At 36.4% G+C, this 19,959-nt stretch overlaps 3 protein-coding genes across 5 annotated transcripts in view; all 3 read left to right on the top strand.

Moving 5' to 3' along the window:
- The window catches only part of LOC107047717 (potassium/sodium hyperpolarization-activated cyclic nucleotide-gated channel 1), a 118,931-nt gene extending 115,834 nt beyond the window's left edge, over positions 1–3,097 (top strand). For all 3 annotated transcript variants that reach the window (XM_029126724.1, XM_015270520.1, XM_015270521.1), the window contains one exon: positions 1,353–3,097. In XM_029126724.1, the coding sequence (XP_028982557.1) occupies positions 1,353–1,931 (579 nt within the window). In that variant the 3' untranslated portion in view covers positions 1,932–3,097. The remainder of the gene's footprint in view (positions 1–1,352) is intronic.
- A 2,081-nt stretch (positions 3,098–5,178) lies between these two features.
- LOC114841669 (serine protease gd-like) lies at positions 5,179–11,841 on the top strand. The gene is made up of 5 exons (XM_029126727.1): positions 5,179–5,340; positions 6,389–6,554; positions 6,631–7,065; positions 8,974–9,335; positions 11,563–11,841. The coding sequence occupies exons 1-5, from the start codon at positions 5,179–5,181 to the stop codon at positions 11,839–11,841; spliced, it is 1,404 nt and encodes a 467-aa protein (XP_028982560.1).
- Positions 11,842–14,623: 2,782 nt separating this feature from the next.
- LOC107047695 lies at positions 14,624–18,372 on the top strand. The gene is made up of 2 exons (XM_015270494.1): positions 14,624–14,829; positions 16,618–18,372. The coding sequence occupies exons 1-2, from the start codon at positions 14,624–14,626 to the stop codon at positions 18,317–18,319; spliced, it is 1,908 nt and encodes a 635-aa protein (XP_015125980.1). The 3' UTR covers positions 18,320–18,372.
- Positions 18,373–19,959: the final 1,587 nt, after the last annotated feature.

Raw genomic sequence — 19,959 nt, 5'->3', positions numbered from 1 at the left:
TCTGCTAGAAGTGCTCTATTTTCCCGCCATCCTTACTGTAAATTACAGAATTTTGCTGTGCATTTTTTGGTAGAAAATAAGTTATACAAGTCAATCAAAATATATTGGTTTTTATCGACCAAATATCTGCGACATCACCATTCACAATCGACTAGAAGAATTCCACTAGGAATTGACTAAAATCCCCCACGTACACTGTTGACAATTTTTGTCTGAAATTTATGGTACTCTTTATGGAAATTTTTATCCAATTTAATTACCACTAAAATTTCAAGGAATTTCGTCTTTGAAAATTCTGAATTTCGTGGAAAAATCAACGAGAACTGTAAATTTCAGTTACATTCTTCCCTGAAAATGAATAGAAAACCAGAAAATTCCGCTAAATATATTCTTAAATTTTCATGACAGTGACACCGAATGCGATTTAGTGGTAAAAAAAATCATAAAATTTCAGATTTCACTGAAAATTCCATGTAATTTGGCACTGAATATCCATATTTGATTGGAACTTCAAATAAATTAAGGAATTATCGTCTTTACGCTGCTTAAGGGGAGACCATTATGAGTTTTAAAAGTCGCGAGTTATTGGAGTGAGATTTTTCATACGTTGAAGATCGATTATACAGATCTGAAAACGAATGATTAGTACAACAAAAAAAATTTTTTATTGTTCGTCTGCCCGAAAACGCTTAAAATGCTAAAAACAGTCCAGGGTCTCCAATTTTTGAGCTATAAAAGATTTTTTTTTCGAACTTTTCGAAAAAATATGTGAAACAACAATTACGAGCCAGTTTTTTGGAATTCGACTCCTACACAGCTGATTTTGGTTTTTCTCATATAAATAAATTCACTATTTGTGTAAAAAAATACAAAAAAAGCAAATTTAGCCATATAAGAGGCAAATTAAAAAAAAACTAGCTCGTAGTTGTTATTCCACATATTTTTCCGAAAATTTTGAAAAAAAAATTCCTTCGTAGCTCAAAAATTGGAGACTCTGGACTGTTTTTGGCATTTTAAACGTTTTCAGGCAAACGAACAATAAAAATAATTTTTTTTTGCACTAATTATTGGATTTCAGATCTATATAATTGATCTTCAACGTATGAAAAGTTTCACTTCAATAACCCACGACTTTGAAAACTCATAGTAGTCTTCCCTTAAAATTCTGGAATTTTACCAAATATTCAGTGAAACCTCAAATTTCCTGATTTTTCAACTCCCCTGAAATTTCATTATATTTCCAACAGTAAACCCCTAGGTTTTTCTCTCTCGAATTTCCTGGAACCCGCCCCACTTGAATATCCTCCACCCCCACCCCCCAGGAACTCTTCACTCACCACAATCTGTTTCAGGAGGGCATCCAAAGTAAATTCGAGCACCAATTCACATCCCTCGAGCTGGAAATCCGAAAGAGAGACGAGATAATATCCCAACTCCAAGCCCGAATCCAGGAATTAGAGCAGCGAGAATTACCGGGGAACGACTCCTGTGACGACAGTACAGAGCCAGACGTATCGATGGAGGAGGACGCAGTGGACGACGGTGAGGACCATCCCTTCATGCGAGACGGTTCCGTTGACACAGTTCTCGGTGGTACAAGACCAAGACTGAGGCGTTCGTCAACGGTGACGGAAGGTTCTCGACACCGTCGCTCCTGGGAGGAGCACTCCGAGGAGGAGACCCTCCAGCTCCAAGACCTTCCCCGTTCAATATCCCCGCAAAACATCTGGAAGGACGAAGTCGCCATTGATCTTGAATCCAACAGTGACGACAGCAAATCCGAGGACGACGCTGATCCCCCAGGTAGACGAAGAAGTGCTGACGATTACGCTGACGATGCACCTGGTCACAACAACTGGGAGGTGACAATGCTAGCTCAGGAGCTTGAGAACAGAAGACGTAACAGCGAGGGCTCAAGTCCTGGCTCCTAGCGCATTAACGAAATACTGGAATTGCTGTGTTATTACAAGAGGGGAATGCACTCGAAACGCCGGGGCAAAACAGCACGAAAGAGTGTCGGTGGAAGTACAAGTTTCAATGATGACGAGTTACCGTTTCCCGGTGTCTCGTGTTTCAATGGTTGCAATGAAACCATGATGTGAGGGACTACAATCATTCTCATTTATATGTTGATTAGTTATTATGTACGGGAGAAATTCATCGGAAAACTTGCACCATTGAACAGAATATTCACTTGCATTTCTGTTGGGAGTTCTATTATTTTTCTCGGTTGAAAATATTCTGCAGAAAGAATGAATCACTAATACTTCTCTGCAACCAGTTCTGTTGAGATTGTTTCTAGAAAAATTATTCGGTTCAAATATTCCAAAATGAATGAATTTTTGTGTCATGGGGTGTGTTGAAAGTTGGAAACATGATGAGCAATTTATCTTGAAACGTGAATTATCGAAAAACAACGTTTTTCACTTTTACCTTTCATCCGATTAATTTTTTAATATTGGTTAATCCCCAGAGAAAAGAGGTAGACATTAGTTTTACGATCCATTGAACGGATCGTAAAAAACCTTTTAAAAAATGAAAAATTAATGAGTCGATGTGAAAGGAATAAACGAAAAAAAAATTCTTCAATTTTTCCATGATCTGTACAATGAATGGTTACACGGATGCATACGGTCTATCGAACATTTTGAAACTTTAGGCACTTGAAGGATTTTAAGACTAAAAATGAGAAACGTCATCTTTATTGATTAATAGGGCAAAATAAATTATTGACATTTTTCTGGTTTTCAAACGTATTCCAGAATCTATCAATTCACATTTGTTCAACAAGTTACTAGCTGTAACGAGGACTTTGAAATTTCTCCGCGGTCCACGCATGAGAAAATTCACGATAACCTAGCGAATTCACTAGAAAATTCTACTGGAATTCTATAGGAATTTTATGGGGTTTCTATAGAATTTGTATTGGAATTCTATTGAAAAATTCTACTTCTTCTTTGCGCTGAGTCTATTGCATACTTGATAGGAAAAAGTCAATATATTTTGAATTTCTGCTCGAATTTCTCTTGGGTTTTTTTTTCTATTAGAATTATTGGGCACAAATAGAATTATTTGGAAACAAAAATATAGGAAATTGATACCCATTATAGAAAAAATCACAAGAGAAAAAATCAAACAGAAATTCGAAAATTATTGACTTTTCCTTATCGAATATCCAATAGAATCAGCGCAAAAAACAAATAGAATTTTTCAATAAAATTCCAATAAAAATCCTGTAGAAACCCCATAGAATTCCTATAGAATTCCAATAGAATTTTCTAGCGAATTCGCTAGGTTTTCTATGGAAATGTTTCATAAATGTCTCCCCTTAATGAGGAAAAAAAATCGTAAAAAAAACTCGAGAAATTTGTGTTGCGAGATATCTATAGAAAAACATCTCAACAGAACAAGTTGTACAAAATTATCAAAATCTATTGTTTTTCTTCTATAAAATACGTTCCATTTGAAAAATACCCGATAGCATTCTCCAACAAATACAGTGGGTCATCCCATGAATTTTTTCCCTACTTCATGTTATTAATTTTGTTGACTTTTATCTGATAAATTTATATAGTTTTTTCAAAGTCAAACCATTGATAATGAAATGCACAATTGTGACTGGATAGATTAATCAATCTCGAGATACTTAGGATAGATTTGTAGGTATTTTTTATTTATAATCAAATTATCGGTGATTGCGTTTCATACGGTGTGAGGGATAATGTGAATTTTCATCGAATAAATAGTGTGAGTGGACCTCCTCAGGGTGGAACTGTTATAATCGTTCTCATTGTCGACTGTAAATACTCACAGGTGCCTGAGCGTACAGAATACTTGGGGTACAACTGAAACATGATTGAGTTGTTATGGATAAGTGTTTCTGTTTGTAGATGAAGAACAAATCTAGAGGATTTAATTTGTTTCTATGCATCATGTTAAAATTGTTTGAGATGTTATGTCAGGGTTTAGAATATCAGAGAAAACTGCAATCATTCGTGTGAAAGGTAGATGCACTGGTGATCCATCGAATCAATTCATTTTTGTATTTTCGAGTTTTGAATGATTTAGAAATAAATTCAGACGCGAATATTGGGGTATGAGGGAGAGATTTAGCGAGTGGGAGGGGATAATTCCGACCAAAGTCTCGTAAAATACGTTCATAGGTAATTAAATAACATCTCAAAGGCAGTAGAGAATCACTGGAACGAGTTAATTCGACAAGTTACTTCCGTTTAAAGTTTCGTTGGGAAGGTGGGGGGTGGGGGTGGCAGTAGTATTTAACAATTGTTGAAAATTCTGATAATGATTTAACAAACACAAAGAGCAAGTATAATTTATATCAATACTGAAAGAAGAAAAGATAAATGCACTTGAATATATTTATTGTATACTGATACTACCAGACCAAGCTCAATATTTCTAGAGTCTTTACAAGAATGTCTCGTGTGTGTGAGTGAGTGGAATTAATGTCGAATAATTAAAGGGGAATAACTTGCCGATTGAGCATAAACATAATACAAATGTGAATTAAAATATTGAGGGAGAACAATTAATGAAACATTGTAAATATTAGACTACGATTTATTTATTTATGAACAAATGAGAGTGAATGGGAGATACAAAAGACTCATCACATGTGTAATAGGGTGGGAATGAAAATCGATGAGGGGTGGGGGGTTAACAATTGTGAGGGAACGTTCTATTAAAGTGGAGAGAGTGTATGTAATTTGCGGACGAAGAGAATATACAATAAAGCGAACTGTTTTCAAATTTTCACGAGTCAATTTAATTATCCCACTCGCAAATTCTATTCCGTTTTACTTTACTGGTTTATTTTTCATTCTGAAGGAGGGAAGTGAGAGTACCCTCGAGGGATAAGAGGGATATCTCACGGAAGATTTATAAAATCAGATTTACGAAGTGCTCTCTTGTAAAATTCAGGACACGAATGTAAATTGTGTACAAGTGAATGTGCCCACACATCCCATAATGCAAATGCCTTAGCCAAGCAATTTTTCTTTACCCCTCCAACTCGCCGAGATTATCTAGACACTCAGTTATTCATTATACGGATATCAAGAGTGTTTCTTTTTTCTATAGAATTTAAAAAAATTGAGATTTTGTAGCTGTGAAATTGAAATGTTCGTCGTTATCTCTATTATATTAGTTTTTAATTCAATGGTTGGGCACAGGTGTCAATCCCCTTGTCCTGGATTCTTTCGTTATGCTCTTGATAATAGAACGAGAGAAGTATTCGGGAGAATTGAAATTCCACACCCACCGAGGAATGTGCCTATTCAGCTTCGTGTCAGCTTGAGTATTGCCACTGTTCTACCTACGGTAATGAATTCATGACAGAAATATTCATTGATGAAAAGTTGAGTCAATGAGGAGAGAAAGATATTTTGGAATGAAGAATGCGTTTTTTTCATTCAAACATACGAGAATTCTTGAATTAAATTTTGTTTTTTACATTCCTAATTCAAGAACGATTCTTCTTCATTCAAGATTACTCATTATTGATTACAGAATTCGAGGTTAACATAGAATTGTTTTATTGCTAGATAAGAAAATCGAATAGAAAATCTCGGAAACGTACTGTTTTATTTCAATAGATAACGAAAAATTCATTTGTTATGGACGACTGACAATTCTTTGTTTTTCATGGTTTTATAAAATAAAAAATACGTATCTGATATTTAATTCAATTTCATATTTCGTATTCAATTTCGTTTTTCGTGGTTTTTGTATCCAGTAAATATTACACGCACAAAAAAATTTCCTAGAAACACCTAGCGAGTAGAAATTTGTATTGAACTTTTATTGAAAATTGTATTAGTCTTATGCCGAGTCTATTGAAAAATTCTGCAGCTTACCGCACAGATTTTTTTTATAGAAAATGTCCAATGGAACCTATTTTGATGTAAATTAAAGACCTGTAAATTTCATCTTTTTACACAACTTTTTATATTCAGTCATCTTCTACAGGAATTCTTTGATATTATTTTTTTACATTTTTCCCACTCCATTGGTCTTCTTTTGAACTGAGCAATTTCCATCGAAAACACCTTAATAGTATAAGTTGTATTGAAAAATCGAATTCTATTGATTTCTTTAATCGAATATTTTTCAATGACCATTCCGTTTTTTAAAGCGTAGATAAACGGTGAAATTTTTCAATATAATCGGCTAAAAAATAATAGAAATCCATGGAATCCAATAGAAATCTCTAGCGAATCCCCCAGGTTTTCCTATAATCTTTTCATAGATGCATGTTACAATCAAATTCTTGAACAGGCGACGTTCACTTCAATTAAATACTTTCAAAATTATTGACTAAAAAACCTTGTATTACATAAATATTATAAATATTTTACATTAATTACAGCAATACGTTGGTAAAATTGAATTAGCCAAATCCCGTCAAGAATCCGTGAAAGCCATAGAAGCAGGTCAACCCCTGACGTATAATATTTTCTTCCCACTCCAGCACCCACTGCCCTCGCTCACCGAAATATTGTTCAACAATTACCAATACTGCCTAGGACGCCGAGGTATTAATTTCCCCCCCGGGAACCGATGCGATTAAAATTAATGAATCGTTGATAATAATGAATAAATTGCTTTCAGCGAACGCTCCAGTGGTAACGAATATCTTCCTGGAGCATTATCTATACCCAGCGGGAGTTAATCCAGGATTGAATGCTGCATCACAAAGTAACAACAATAATCCGGAGAATCCATTCAATCACAAAGAATTGGAGAATTATCCATTTTCTGATGAAAAATACCCAATCACGCCATCGTTTTCATTACCCACCGGCCAGCCCCCCACCCACCGACCCCCCACTGCAGCCCCAGCGGAGCCACTCTTCGATTCCACTCTATTGAATTTTTATCAGGATGAAAATTGTGGAAAATCCAACAATGTTGATCGTTCAACGACTAACGACACGCGGACGTATCCCGGTCAGTGGCCGTGGCTGGTCGCCATCTTCGTCGCTCGCTACAACTTTGAGTTTCAATGCTCCGGGAATTTAATAACAGATAAACATATACTGACAGGTAATTGGTGATCATTCAACCCGATGATAGTACACTTCGATATGAGTGCGTAATTAGTATATTTCGTCATACGGCCAAAAAAAACTTTTCTGGCGAATATGATTGTAGCCCTTGCCTTCGGCTCGTGCCGCAAACCTCATATTGGCCAGAAAATTTTTTTTCATCACGCTGTGACTGTGAATTTCCGCCACATTGTAATGAAAAATATTGTTCATAACTCGTGAAAAAATGTTTTTTAGCACTCGTTACGAAATATACTATTTCGGCCTAATGACGAAATATACTATTTTGTCATGACGGCCTGTCGGCAGAGATTCACGGACGCTCCCCGAAATGCTGCCTTACGGCCGAAATGACAAAAAGTATATTTCGACACGAGTGAGACGGAATTTTTACGAGTGTGAAGTTGGCGGCCCGAGGGGAAGGCGAGGGCTGTCAATCGCCCTCAGACGCTACGCGTCCGTGAATCGCTGCTTACAGCCGTTATGACAAAAAATATTGCTCGTCATACGGTCGAAAAACACTTTTCTAGCTCATATGATTGCAGCCCGAGCCGAAGGCGAGGGAAACTCATATTCGCCAGAAAAGTTTTTTCGGCCTAATGACGAAAAATGCTATTTTGTCGTAACGGCTGTAAGCAGCCTTACGGTCGGAATGACAAAATAGTATATTTCGTCATTAGGCCGAAAAAACATTTTTTCACGAGTTACGAACAATATTTTTCATCACAATGTGGCGGAAATTGGACTTTTAGGCACGCGGAGCGTGCCGAAAAGTTCACTTTTCGTCACAGCGTGATGAAAAAACTTTTCCAGCTCTATGATTGTAACCCTCGCCTTCGGCTCGGGCTGCAAACTCATATCCGCCAGAAATCGTATTTTTTATTCGTATGGTTGGCCAGTCCTCGCCTTCTGCTCAGACACCAATGCCATACGAGTAAAAAAACCCCAACTAAAAAACTAAAAAATCCCGACTAAAAAAACCCCAAGCGCCCTAGACAAAATTTTTTTGTAGTGATTTTCAAGTGTCCGAGTTTGGAAAGTATGCTACAATGAGCCAAAACTTGAAATTGTTATCTACAAATTTCACTGTATTTATGTTGAATTTTATAAAAATTCATCACCAAAAATCATATGACCTCCATATGACCCCCATATAATCCCTATATAACCCTCATCAAACTGTTATGTGACCTCATATGACCGAACCTCATATACCGGCCTGATATGATTTCCATATGACCCCCATATTACCCTTAAATAACTCTCATATGACCCTTCATGACCCACGTGACCCCCATATGATACGTTTCACCCTCATTGTGACCCTTATGCCCCTAAATTTTATAGAAAATCGTGTTGAAAATCTCATGAAATCCTATAAGAAATCCTATCCGGAAAATCCTATACACTGAGAAAATAAATTTCTAATATCTGAAACATATTTTCTTGAGAGAATTAAATTATTTTCAATGGCTTAAATCTCAAAATGTGTGCACTTCACGGAACTCAAATAAATTTTCATTCATCACTATCGTTCCGCGTTACGCCATGACTATTTTACATATTGCAATATTGGAAGTGCATAACGAAAAAATCATGAAAACAATAAACACGAGAAGATTGACGATTCTTCTACGCGATTTAAGTAAGTTCATTTGCGACAAAATCATACTTCAGTACAAGAATATTTTAAAGCATGAGGCCTTTCTTGGGTTATGTGAGTTGAAATGTCCGAGAGAATTAAGCAATTGAAGAAAATTTACTTGTCTCAAGAAAATATGTTTCAGACATTAGAAAATTTTTTTCTCAGTGTAGGAAATGTCGGAATTCTCCATAGGGTTTCCTATCGGAAATCCTATAGGATTTTTTCATACGTGATCATTCGATTCAAGTGGCAATTTCGCAGCAGCCCACTGTATGATCTCAAATGGCGACGAAATCCCAGCGAATTTATTATTAATCTCCCTTGGGCGCTACCGACTGGATCACTGGAATGAACCCAGTGCTGTTACCCGTGAAGTTCTGGAATTTGTTATTCATCCGGAGTACACTAATAGAGGGAGTGCTCATGCTGATTTAGCGATTCTGGCCCTCAGGGAGAGGGTTCAGATGAATCGGAGAATTAAGCCGGTGTGTCTGTGGACTGGTGCTACTGCGTTGGAGTGGGTAGTGGGGAAAATGGGGTATGTCGTGGGATGGGGAAAGGATGAGAATGGAGATCAACATCTGGGGGAGCCCAGGCAGGCACGAGTGCCCATTGTTTCACAAGTAAATTTCATTATCCTCACTAACTTAGTGATATGTAAACTTTTGGTTATCTGCCCCTCTTTTTTAGCGACTGATCCAAATCGTCTTTGCAATAAGAGATTTTTCCCCTCAAATTGGAAGAAAAAGTACTAGGGGAGCTGGTGGACCTACCGCCCACCTAAGGGAAGTGAGTCTGTTTTTCCAGCCTCGCACTATACAAGGAGTCATAAACGGTTAGAGTGGGTTCTTCGAGGTGTTTACTCGAAGATGTTAAGAGGACAGTTTTTATTAACATTAAACATATTTATCCCGGTGGCTTGGCGCAGTGGGTAAGTTCGTGGCCTCACATGCGAAAGGTTCCGAGTTCAAATCTCGGCCGGGTAGAATGGTGTGATCTAACCATTTTTTAAAGTCTTGATCATCATCGCAGTATACCCTAACCGGGTCGAAGCGATGTAAAATAACGATAAAAAAAATTACACATATTTAATTATGTAATTCAATTGCTATCGGCCAGTGAGCAATTGAAACGAACTTTGAGGGTAATACCACCCGGCATGCGCCCAATACACTGTTAGAAAATTACACTTGAAATTTCAAGTGGAAAAGCTTGAAATTTTTAACAATGACAAAGTTACATGAAATTTCTGTAGAACTCTTTATTGACGAATCAGTTAATTTCTTGAATATTCAAGTAATTCTCGATTTTCAGGTCCATACGGTAGTGAAAAACCTTGAAAATTTGGAAAATTCAGACAATAACTTCTCTGATTTTTCAATCTATTGAAAATAGAATTGTAAATTGTAAATTCTGTCTAAATTGTAAAATCTATTGAAAATGGAATAGTGAATTGTAAATTGTAAAATCAATGATCGTTTAACATGAAAAACCCAATTTTCTTGAATTTTCAAGATGAATGAGAAATTTAGAGGACGTTTTCAATTGAAATTGAATTCAAACTCACAACATTGAAAATTCACATGAAATTGTGACTGAAATTTCAAGAAATTTCTAACAATGTACCCACCTTATTTTGATGACTGTTTTGACAAATGCAGACCAACTGTTATAATTTTTCCTATTTTCGTTCTTCGTTTCCATTCTTTGGCTCCATTTTGAGAAAGACTTCACGTGAGAAATAATAAATTATCCTGAATTTACCCGATGTTCCCGTGGCCACCGACTACCCCACACAATCGAGCTTTTACTCGACCGCCTTCTAGTTGCAGAGTCTAGCAGCCCTATAGAAATCTTAGGCGGGATTACCCGCAAACTCTGGGGAATTACCCACAAACACGTCGCCGGATAAAATAACCAATAACAACTGATGGAGATATTTTTCTGCTATCGAAGACGTCGCAATGGATGTGGAAATGTATAACGAACATATATTTCGCACTCCATTCAATTATGGCTCAACTAGAAATTTGAAAAATCTTAAATTCTGGGGTTGAAATATTTTTAGAATTCGGTACGAAATGATTTTGATTTTTTTTTTAACGACGTTTTCACGGTAGAAAATTAAAAATTTCTGTTGAAATTACTTGTTGTTATCGAATGTTTGCATAATATAAAAAAAGAAAAGAATTTCTTTCTCAGCCAATCTTGAGAAATACGGGTGGGCGGTATTACCCGCTGGGCGGTACAGGCACCAGCTCCCCTAAAACGCATTATCGAAAGTCTATTGATAGTAATGAGATTGAATCGAAATGTTAAATAGGACACATTCCGTGAAAAAAATCAATAGAATTTGATTTTTCTAGGGGAGGGTAGGGCAAAACGGACCACTGACAGAAAATTGGTAATTTTTGTTTTTTTTTCTTTCCTTCAAATCAGGAACACTGAATGTGTTGAATGAAAAGTGAGTTTCTTGGATCGTAACCGTCACAGGGGTTTCATAGACAACAAGTGTCGTCGAACCGCGATTTGATCAGATTTGCTAATCACCTCAAACCACAAATGACTTCGAATTTGCTCCATTCGGAAGCAAAAACGAAAATTATCAATTTTCTGTCAGTGGTCCGTGTTGCCGTGAGGTCCATTTTGCCCGCCTGGCCCGTTTTGTCCTACGCTCCCCTATATAATGTTTTACTTAAAGATTTGCTACAAATTCCTCAACTGATTTTTTTTATGAAGAAAGAAGAAGAATAGAGTGAAAAACAGATAGAAAACTTTTGTTTTTCTTAATTCCAATAAACTCGTCTCGTTGTCCAATTCTCCCATCAATTTTCCGTTTCGTAATTTCAGGAGGACTGTCTCCGGAGTAATTTGAAATTCGTTAGATCCGGGTCGTCCACCTCCAACAAAACCTTCTGCGCCGGTCGGCGAGATGGCAGTGGACCGTGTAACGGGGACAGTGGCACTGGTTTAATGATTCATGATCAGACCACCGATAGATATTACCTGCGCGGAGTCCTATCGTTTTCACTTCTAGATGAAAACATGCGCTCCTGTGATTTATCAAGTTACGTTGTCTACGTCGATGCCGCTAAATTCTTAAAATGGATCCACATTCAAATTTTGTAATTAATTAATTGTATGGATTTTGTTAACCCGAGAGAGCGCACAATAAAAGACTGATGAGTTAAATCAGTGGAAAAAATGTGCAAATTCATAAAACAACAGGTTCATCTTTAATTCACCCATTTTTTTCTGAAATTCTGGTGTAATTGTACTTATATTAAGAATATCCAAATATCTTTTACATTTTGTTACAGACCACATTATCGATTCAACCATTTTCAAGTATCAAATTTGTCAATTAAATTGCGTGAGAAAATTTTTTAAAAAAATCATGAATATCCTAATCATGAATATAGCGTCATTCAAATTAGATTTTGCACAGAATTATTTTTTAAAACATTAGTTGTTTATAAATAAATAATTGAAATTGTTTAAACTTTCGAAAACCTAAGTTTTTAGGCATGAAATCGATTACTGGTAAAATTCTGAATATGAATAAATTTGTTACGATTCCCAACAAATGATTTTTATGGTGGAAAAATGATTGTTTATAAATTATTTACAGAAAATGCTTGTAATTTTCAAAAATTGCAATTTTTCAATTATTTCATTAATCTCTGTTAAAAATAAACGTTCTAATTTTTTTCAGATTTCTAAAATGTTTTCAAACGGTTCAATATCGAGATTCAAATTCAGACCTGCAAAGTTTAAATAATGAAATCGTTGTAAAATGTTTGGAAAATTAGGGTCAAATGGGGCTCAAATGAGAGCTCTGATGTTTGAGTACAAAAGTAGAAAAGCATTTCACCGGAGAATAAATAGCCAAAGTACTTGGATATTCTTAAAGCACATTTTCTCTCATTTCAAGGTATTCGTGGTTCCGGAATTCACATGTCTGTCGTCTCAGATTATCTTCATTAATTTTGGTGGGACAACGAAACCCCGTTCCTCCCTTCATTAATGCTAGAACAAAAATCTCTAAAATTCAGTACCAAAAATCCGCTAATTTTAAGAGCTAAAAGTTGAGTTAAACGATACAAATCAACAAGCATTGGGTTCTTGAAATCAGTGGTTTAATCATTCATGATCAGACCACCGGTGGACATTACCTACGCGGAATTCTATCGTTCTCGATGTCGGATCAAAACATGTGCTTCTACGATTTATCGAATTATATTGTCTATGTCGATGCCGCAAAATTCAAAAAAATACACATCTAAATTTTGTAATTAATTCTCTATATGAATTTTGTTAACCCGAGAGAGCGCATAATAAAAAGAATAATGAGTTAAATCCGTGGAAAAAAATGCAAATTCACAGAAACAACAGATTCATCCTTAATTCTCCCACTTTTTTCTAAAATTCTAGAATAATTGTACTTATGTTAAAGCACATTGTCTCTCATTTCAAAGTATTCTTGGTTCTGGAATTCAAATGTTTATCGGCACAGATTATCTTTAATAATTGTGGTGGAACAACGCAACTCTGTTCCTGCCTTCATTAATTCCAAAACAAAAATCTCTGAAATTCAGTACCAAAAATCCGATAATTTTAAGAGCTAAAAGTTGAGTTAAAAAATACGAATCAACAAGGATTGGGGTCTCGAAATCAGTGGTTTAATCATTCATGATCAGACCACCGGTGGATATTACCTACACGGAATTCTATCGTTTTCGATTAGAAAACGTATTTATTCTCCTATGATTTATCGAATTACATTGTCTATGCCGATGCCGCTAAATGAAAAATTTATCGGCATGGATTAAATCACTGATTTCGAGAACCCAATCCTTTTTGATTCGTATCTTTTAACTCAACTTTTCACATCAAAAAAATCACATCCAAATTTTGTAGTTAATTCTCTGTATAAATTTTATGAACCCGAGAGACCGCACAATAAAAAGACTGATAAGTTATATCTGTGGAAAAAATGTACAAATTCTTAAAACAACAGGTTCATCCTTGATTCTCACAATTTTTTCTAAAAAATAGAAAAAAGTGGAATTGTCAGTCATTTTTTCTAAAATCTAGTATAAATCAGTAGCGAAGTGATAAAGCGGTACAAGTCAATTTTCACTAATGACCAGTTTTCAATTAATATCTCGGAATCTCAGGGAGATAGCAAAATTGTTGTTATAACCTTTTTTGTAGAGTCGATTAAGTGCTACAACAAATATAACGATGAAAATTTCGCTATATCCCCTAGATTCTGAAATATTCCTCAGGAACTCAACTGGGAGATAAGTCGACTTAAACCGTTTTACCACTTTGCTCGTGAATTGTACTTACGTTGAAGCATATTTTGTCTCATTTCAAGACATTCGTGATTCTGGAATTCAAAATCTTGGGGTTCTTGAGTTAACACGTTTGTCTTCTCACATTATCTTCATTAATTGTAATGTAACAAGGCCCTGTTCCCCCTTCATTAATTCCGGAAGAAAACTCATTTCAAGAGATAAAAGTTTTCAACTCAACAACCATTGGATTATACACATCCGAATTTTATAATTAATTCTCTATATGCATTCCGTTAACCCCAGAGAGCGCATAGTAAAAAGACGGATGAGTTATATCAGTGGAAAAAGAATCTGTGCAAATTTATAAAACAACAGGTTCACCATTAATTCTCACTCCAACTCCATTTCCATTTCGCTCCATAATTCTTCAACAATTAATTGAGCACTCGACAATAGCCTCGTGTATCAACAATGGCCACCGACAGTTGGAAATTCTCCAGTAATTCGTTATCGCAAGTCCATAAAACCACAGTCAATGCAATCGGCTTTTCTGTCAATGATTTAATTAAAGCTTTCACTAGACGGGATATCGAATTATAATTTACTATATGCCGATACTGAGACGTATGCTCACGATAAAACTGAGCTCAGGCATCTGCTTCTTGGCGACTAACCGAGTTTCGCGAGTGGGTAATACCCTCGGGAAAGAAGTTGATGCCATGTATCAACTCCACGCAACTCTATTACCCCTCGTTCTGACAATATTTCCTGTCCTGTCAGTGGAGGTCGCAGATGTGAGTGGACCAACGCGAGAGTAAGAAACTTAATTCAATGAAATTTGTTACTCAATGATAAATTATACATCCATTGATTCTTGGGGAACGATATTGCGTCGAGAATTTACTGTTTTCTTGGGACAAAAGTGGGAAAATTTTTCATTAAGAAATAATTTAGTCGTCGATAGAAAGAGAAAGAATGAATTACTCGTGAGGGATTGGGAGGAGAGGGGAGGGATTTGGAAAATTTCACTTGGAAATCCGATAACTGCCTTTGTGCTCAATTTCAGGTTGATTATTTAGAAGAAAAGAGTTCGGCGCTCGCTTTTTACGGAAGTTTAGCATCTTTTCCATTTTAATCACTTGGTATCGTATTTCCTGAGAAACTTTTATAACAATGCAGGTGCAGAATTTTGATGCATAATTGGCATAAAATAATGTAGAAACGGGCATGAAAAAAATTAGCATGTCGGGAGTGCAGGTTTTTACAGCGAAACATTTTTTCGAGCTGACAGAGACAGGAATTGACATTTTCCATGTGAGAATAAAATTTTGATTTTTAAAAATTAGGAGGACATTCTTAAACTTAAATACGGAAATTTTCAAGTAGAGAATAAATATTCAAAATATTTATTCACGGAAAAAAATATACTTGAATTGAGTATATATTATACTCCAGTGGGGGATGAGTGTTTCAATTCGAGGATGATTATTTCATATGAGCCCGGGTTGTACCAAGCGTTCGCAAGTTAAATATAAGGGTCAGACACTAAGTGTGAGAATTTAAGGGTCAAAAAGTGGTGGTTAAAAAATGAGGGTAGGAATATTAGAGTCAAAAACTGAGGGCCTGAATCTAAAGGTAAAGCAATGAGGGTCAGAATGTCAGGGTTAAAAAACAGGATGTCAGGCAATGAGGGTCATATAAGGGCTCAAAACGGTGATCAAGCATAATATATGACTCATATTTAGACCATCATTGCCTGACACCCACTTTTTTTACTTTTATATTCTGACCCTAATATTCTGACCCTCATTTTTTAACCTCTACTTTTTGACTCTTATATTGTGACACTTAGTGCCTGACCCTTATATTACACTTAAGAGGGCTTGCTACAACCCCGCCTGATACAAAAGAATCATCTTCGAATTGAAATACCCATCCCCCAATTGAGTATAAAATATACTGGAATCAAGTATATTCTATTTTTAATTCGAATACACTGTTGGAATTTTTTTAGTAAATCTCATGAGAGTGACATTGAATCGGATTTAGGGAAAAAATGGTCATAAAATTTTTGTGTTTTGAGTGAGATGGATTTCACAACTTGATTAAATTTTCAGTGGAACATGAATATTCAGAAACAAAATGACATGAATTTTCAATTTTTCCCTGAGTTTTCCTGATTTTTCTGAATTTTTACAGAATAATTGAACTGAAAAATCGAGCATTTTATTGATTTCCAGATCATTTGAACAGAAAAGCAATGGAATATTTGATTTTTCAATGACGAGATTCCCTGAAATTTCAGTAGAACTTGAACACGATAATAATTTGCGGAATTTGGCACGGAAAATTCAGACGAAAATTTTCAACAGTGAATAACATATCCTTAATTCAAGTATATTTTATACTCAATTCAGATATATATATTTTCCGTCATTCTTTAATAAAAAATTCCCGAATTCTCAACTAAAGACAGTAGAAGTAAATTCGTCATTCGCGAAGTGACCAATTCAAGAATAATAATAAGCACTCAAACTCGATCTAAGAATGAATTTTCCATAAAAAAAAATCTCGACTAAAAATCCATTTTCCGTCCACGCAGGCAAATTAAAGGTGCCCTCCAGACAGTCGGAAAATTCCTAAAGGACGATGCCGGTAGCAGTTGGTTAGCAAGTGTGTCACACAATCAGGACGATGCTCTAACTACTGAAGAATTAATGCGCGAGATCATAAATTCCACGGGATCCGATGGTGTTAGAGAAGCCGCCGGACTTATCTCCCTCGCTCTTGAGCTGCAGAAATCCGTTGGAAAAGCTAATGAATCATTGACGGTTAAGCCCGAGGAATTAAAGGAATTCGTTGAAACTATCGCAGACAGAGACGACGTAATGTGCCTTTATCGAACGAAGTCCGAAGTACCGACACGGAGGGTGGAGGATTGGAAGAAAACTGTGAAGAGTGAGGGCTTGAATGGATACAGTGCATATGTTGCCTTGGACACAGGTATTCAAGAAGTCCTGTGTTTGAAAAAAAATTCCCTCGCAATTCCTTCGACCGATGAGGCGATAACTGTTAATCGACCCCCGGAAACTTCGTCAATCCTTCCTGAAGAGCTTCCCAAACCTCCCCCAATAACTCCTGGAAATGAAACAATGAATGTTCCTGATGAAGTGGACGTGAATAATCCACTGGTTAATGAAGACGAAGGAACTGTTGGAAAATCTCCTAACGAAGAGTGCGGCAGTGACTCCAATCCTTGTACTTCTCCCATTTCCTCCAATTCATCTGCATCTGATTTGGAATCAGTTGAAGCCCTACCTGCGCTCGAAGCCCCGAATGTGGAGGAGGAAATGCCGATGGAGGTAAAAATGAGATCCATGAGTGGAGGAAGTGATGGATCAGTGAGCGATAAAATGAAGGGGGAGAATCCCTGCAGTCATCAAGATGACGACGTGAGGAATTTCGTGAAGAACAGATCTTCGAAGGATGCCTCCAGCGAAAACAGATCGTACGAATCCGGTAATTATGCACTACACATCTGCCCATTTCACAAAATTTGTCGGGAGGTAAAAGCTCACGAGAGGCAGTACGGATTAATGAATATTCCCTCACATTCGCCATTGAATAATGAGCCTCTGGAGAGATTATTAAATCCACAAGCACAACATTCACGATTTTCACGTAACGGAAATGGATTTGTGAAGAATTTATATGATAACGGGATTTTAACACATCAAGGATATTCCAAGCACATGAATACGTATTTCATTCTGCGGAATAGAAATAGTGAGGAGGTGGACGGAGATTCGAATCCATTTGATTCGGGAGATCATCAAAATTCCGTCTCCTCGCGGCAGCCTGTCAGACCTTCATCAGAATTTGTTGCCGGTCAGTTGCGGAGGGGAGGGTATCCCTGGATACTTCTGGACCCGCAGAGTGTCCTTGCCCGAAGTTTCTCGGATCTCGATTTTAGACAGATCGACACGTCAGGGAATCAAGAAAATGACAATTCTGGGGGTGAGGGAAAGGGTAAAATGCTGAGCATCAAAGTTTTCGTCAATAATCCGTCCAAAGAGCCTGTGAAACTGTCAATTTACACTCATCTCGATCCGGAAATTGAGCTTTATCATAATAAAGAGGAAGTTGGGGATAATGAGATGAGTCAATTCAAATTAAAAATGTTTAAACAACACCGTGATAGTGCGCAGGAGAAGAGAGAGGATAAATTAATTACAGAAGTTGATAAGCAGGATTATAAACACACTTTTGATGCATTGATGGATTTATTAACTTCAGGAGATTGAGGTTGATGGATCGAATTTGTAGTCGTGTGTGTATTCTTGTCGATTGGAGGTTTTATCACCGGAAATGTACGCGAAAAAATTATTCTTGAATATAAAATTTACGAAAGATATTCTGGAGTATTTTGTAACTAATTTGTGCGATTTGTGGAGGTAAATCAGACGAGTTTTCTATCTTTCTGCATTCTATTTCTCGTGAATTCGCGGAAAACGGAAATCCAAATGTTGTTTCAAATTTTTTGTCAATAATGCGCCTGTGACACTGTGAATTTATGCGGATCTCTAAATCCGGAAATTGAAGTTTATCACAATAAGGAGGGATAATGAGATGAGTCGGTCCAAATCAAAGATGTTTAAACAACACCGTGATAGTGCGCAGGAGAAGAGAGAGGATAAATTAATTACAGAAGTTGATAAGCAGGATTATAAACACACTTTTGATGCATTGATGGATTTATTAACTTCAGGAGATTGAGGTTGATGGATCGAATTTGTAGTCGTGTGTGTATTCTTGTCGATTGGAGGTTCTATCACCGAAAATGTACGCAAAAAAATTATTCTTGAATATAAAATTTACGAAAGATATTCTGGAGTATTTTGTAACTAATTTGTGCGATTTGTGGAGGTAAATCAGACCAGTTTTCTATCTTTCTGCATTCTATTTCTCGTGAATTCGCGGAAAACGAAAATCCAAATGTTGCCTCAAAGTTTTCGTCAATAATCCGTCTAAAGGGCCTGTGAAACTGTTAATTTACACTCATCTCGATCCGAAAATTGAGGTTTATCGTAATAAGGAGGAAGTTGGGGATAATGAGATGAGTCAGTTCAAATTAAAAATGTTTAAACAACACCGTGATAGTGCGCCGGAGAAGAGAGAGGATAAATTAATTACAGAAGTTGATAAACCGGATTATAAACACACTTTTGATGCATTGATGGATTTATTAACTTCAGGAGATTGAGGTTGATGGATTGAATTTGTAGTCGTGTGTGTATTCTTGTCGATTGGAGGTTTTATCACCGGAAATGTACGCGAAAAAATTATTCTTGAATATAAAATTTACGAAAGATATTCTGGAGTATTTTGTAACTAATTTGTGCGATTTGTGGAGGTAAATCAGACGAGTTTTCTATCTTTCTGCATTCTATTTCTCGTGAATTCGCGGAAAACGGAAATCCAAATGTTGTTTCAAATTTTTTGTCAATAATGCGCCTGTGACACTGTGAATTTATGCGGATCTCTAAATCCGGAAATTGAGGTTGATGACAATAAGGAGGGAGTTGGGGATAATGAGATGAGTCGGTCCAAATCAAAGATGTTGAAACAACATGGTGAGGGTGTGCAGGAAGAGAGTGGGGATAAATTAATTACTGAAGTTGATAAACAGGATTATAAACATACTTTTGATGTATCGATGGATTTATTAACTTCAGGAGATTGACGTTGATGGATTGGATTTGTAGTCGTGTGTATATTCTCGTGGATTAGAGGATTTATCACCGGAAAAGTGCGCGAAAAAATTATTCTTGAATATAAAATTTACGAAAGATACTCTTGAATATTTCGTGACTAATTTTTGCGATTCGGAGAGATACATCAGACCAGTTTTCTATCTTTCTTCATTCTGTTTTGTCGTGAATTC

This window comes from Diachasma alloeum, unplaced genomic scaffold (assembly GCF_001412515.2).
Source record: "Diachasma alloeum isolate Michigan unplaced genomic scaffold, Dall2.0 Dall_scaffold_78908, whole genome shotgun sequence".
Classification (NCBI taxonomy): Eukaryota; Metazoa; Arthropoda; class Insecta; order Hymenoptera; family Braconidae; genus Diachasma; species Diachasma alloeum.
This window is presented reverse-complemented; position numbering and strand designations above follow the sequence as displayed.

Bases quoted from the DNA above. Each gene is read 5' to 3' on its own strand.
- LOC114841669 (XM_029126727.1), top strand. From the start codon at position 5,179: ATGGTTGGGCACAGGTGTCAATCCCCTTGTCCTGGATTCTTTCGTTAT. The intron at 6,555-6,630 runs GTATTAATTTCC...AATTGCTTTCAG, and splicing joins ATACTGCCTAGGACGCCGAG to CGAACGCTCCAGTGGTAACG. The intron at 9,336-11,562 runs GTAAATTTCATT...TCGTAATTTCAG, and splicing joins GAGTGCCCATTGTTTCACAA to GAGGACTGTCTCCGGAGTAA.
- LOC107047695 (XM_015270494.1), top strand. From the start codon at position 14,624: ATGCCGATACTGAGACGTATGCTCACGATAAAACTGAGCTCAGGCATC. The intron at 14,830-16,617 runs GTAAGAAACTTA...CCGTCCACGCAG, and splicing joins GTGAGTGGACCAACGCGAGA to GCAAATTAAAGGTGCCCTCC.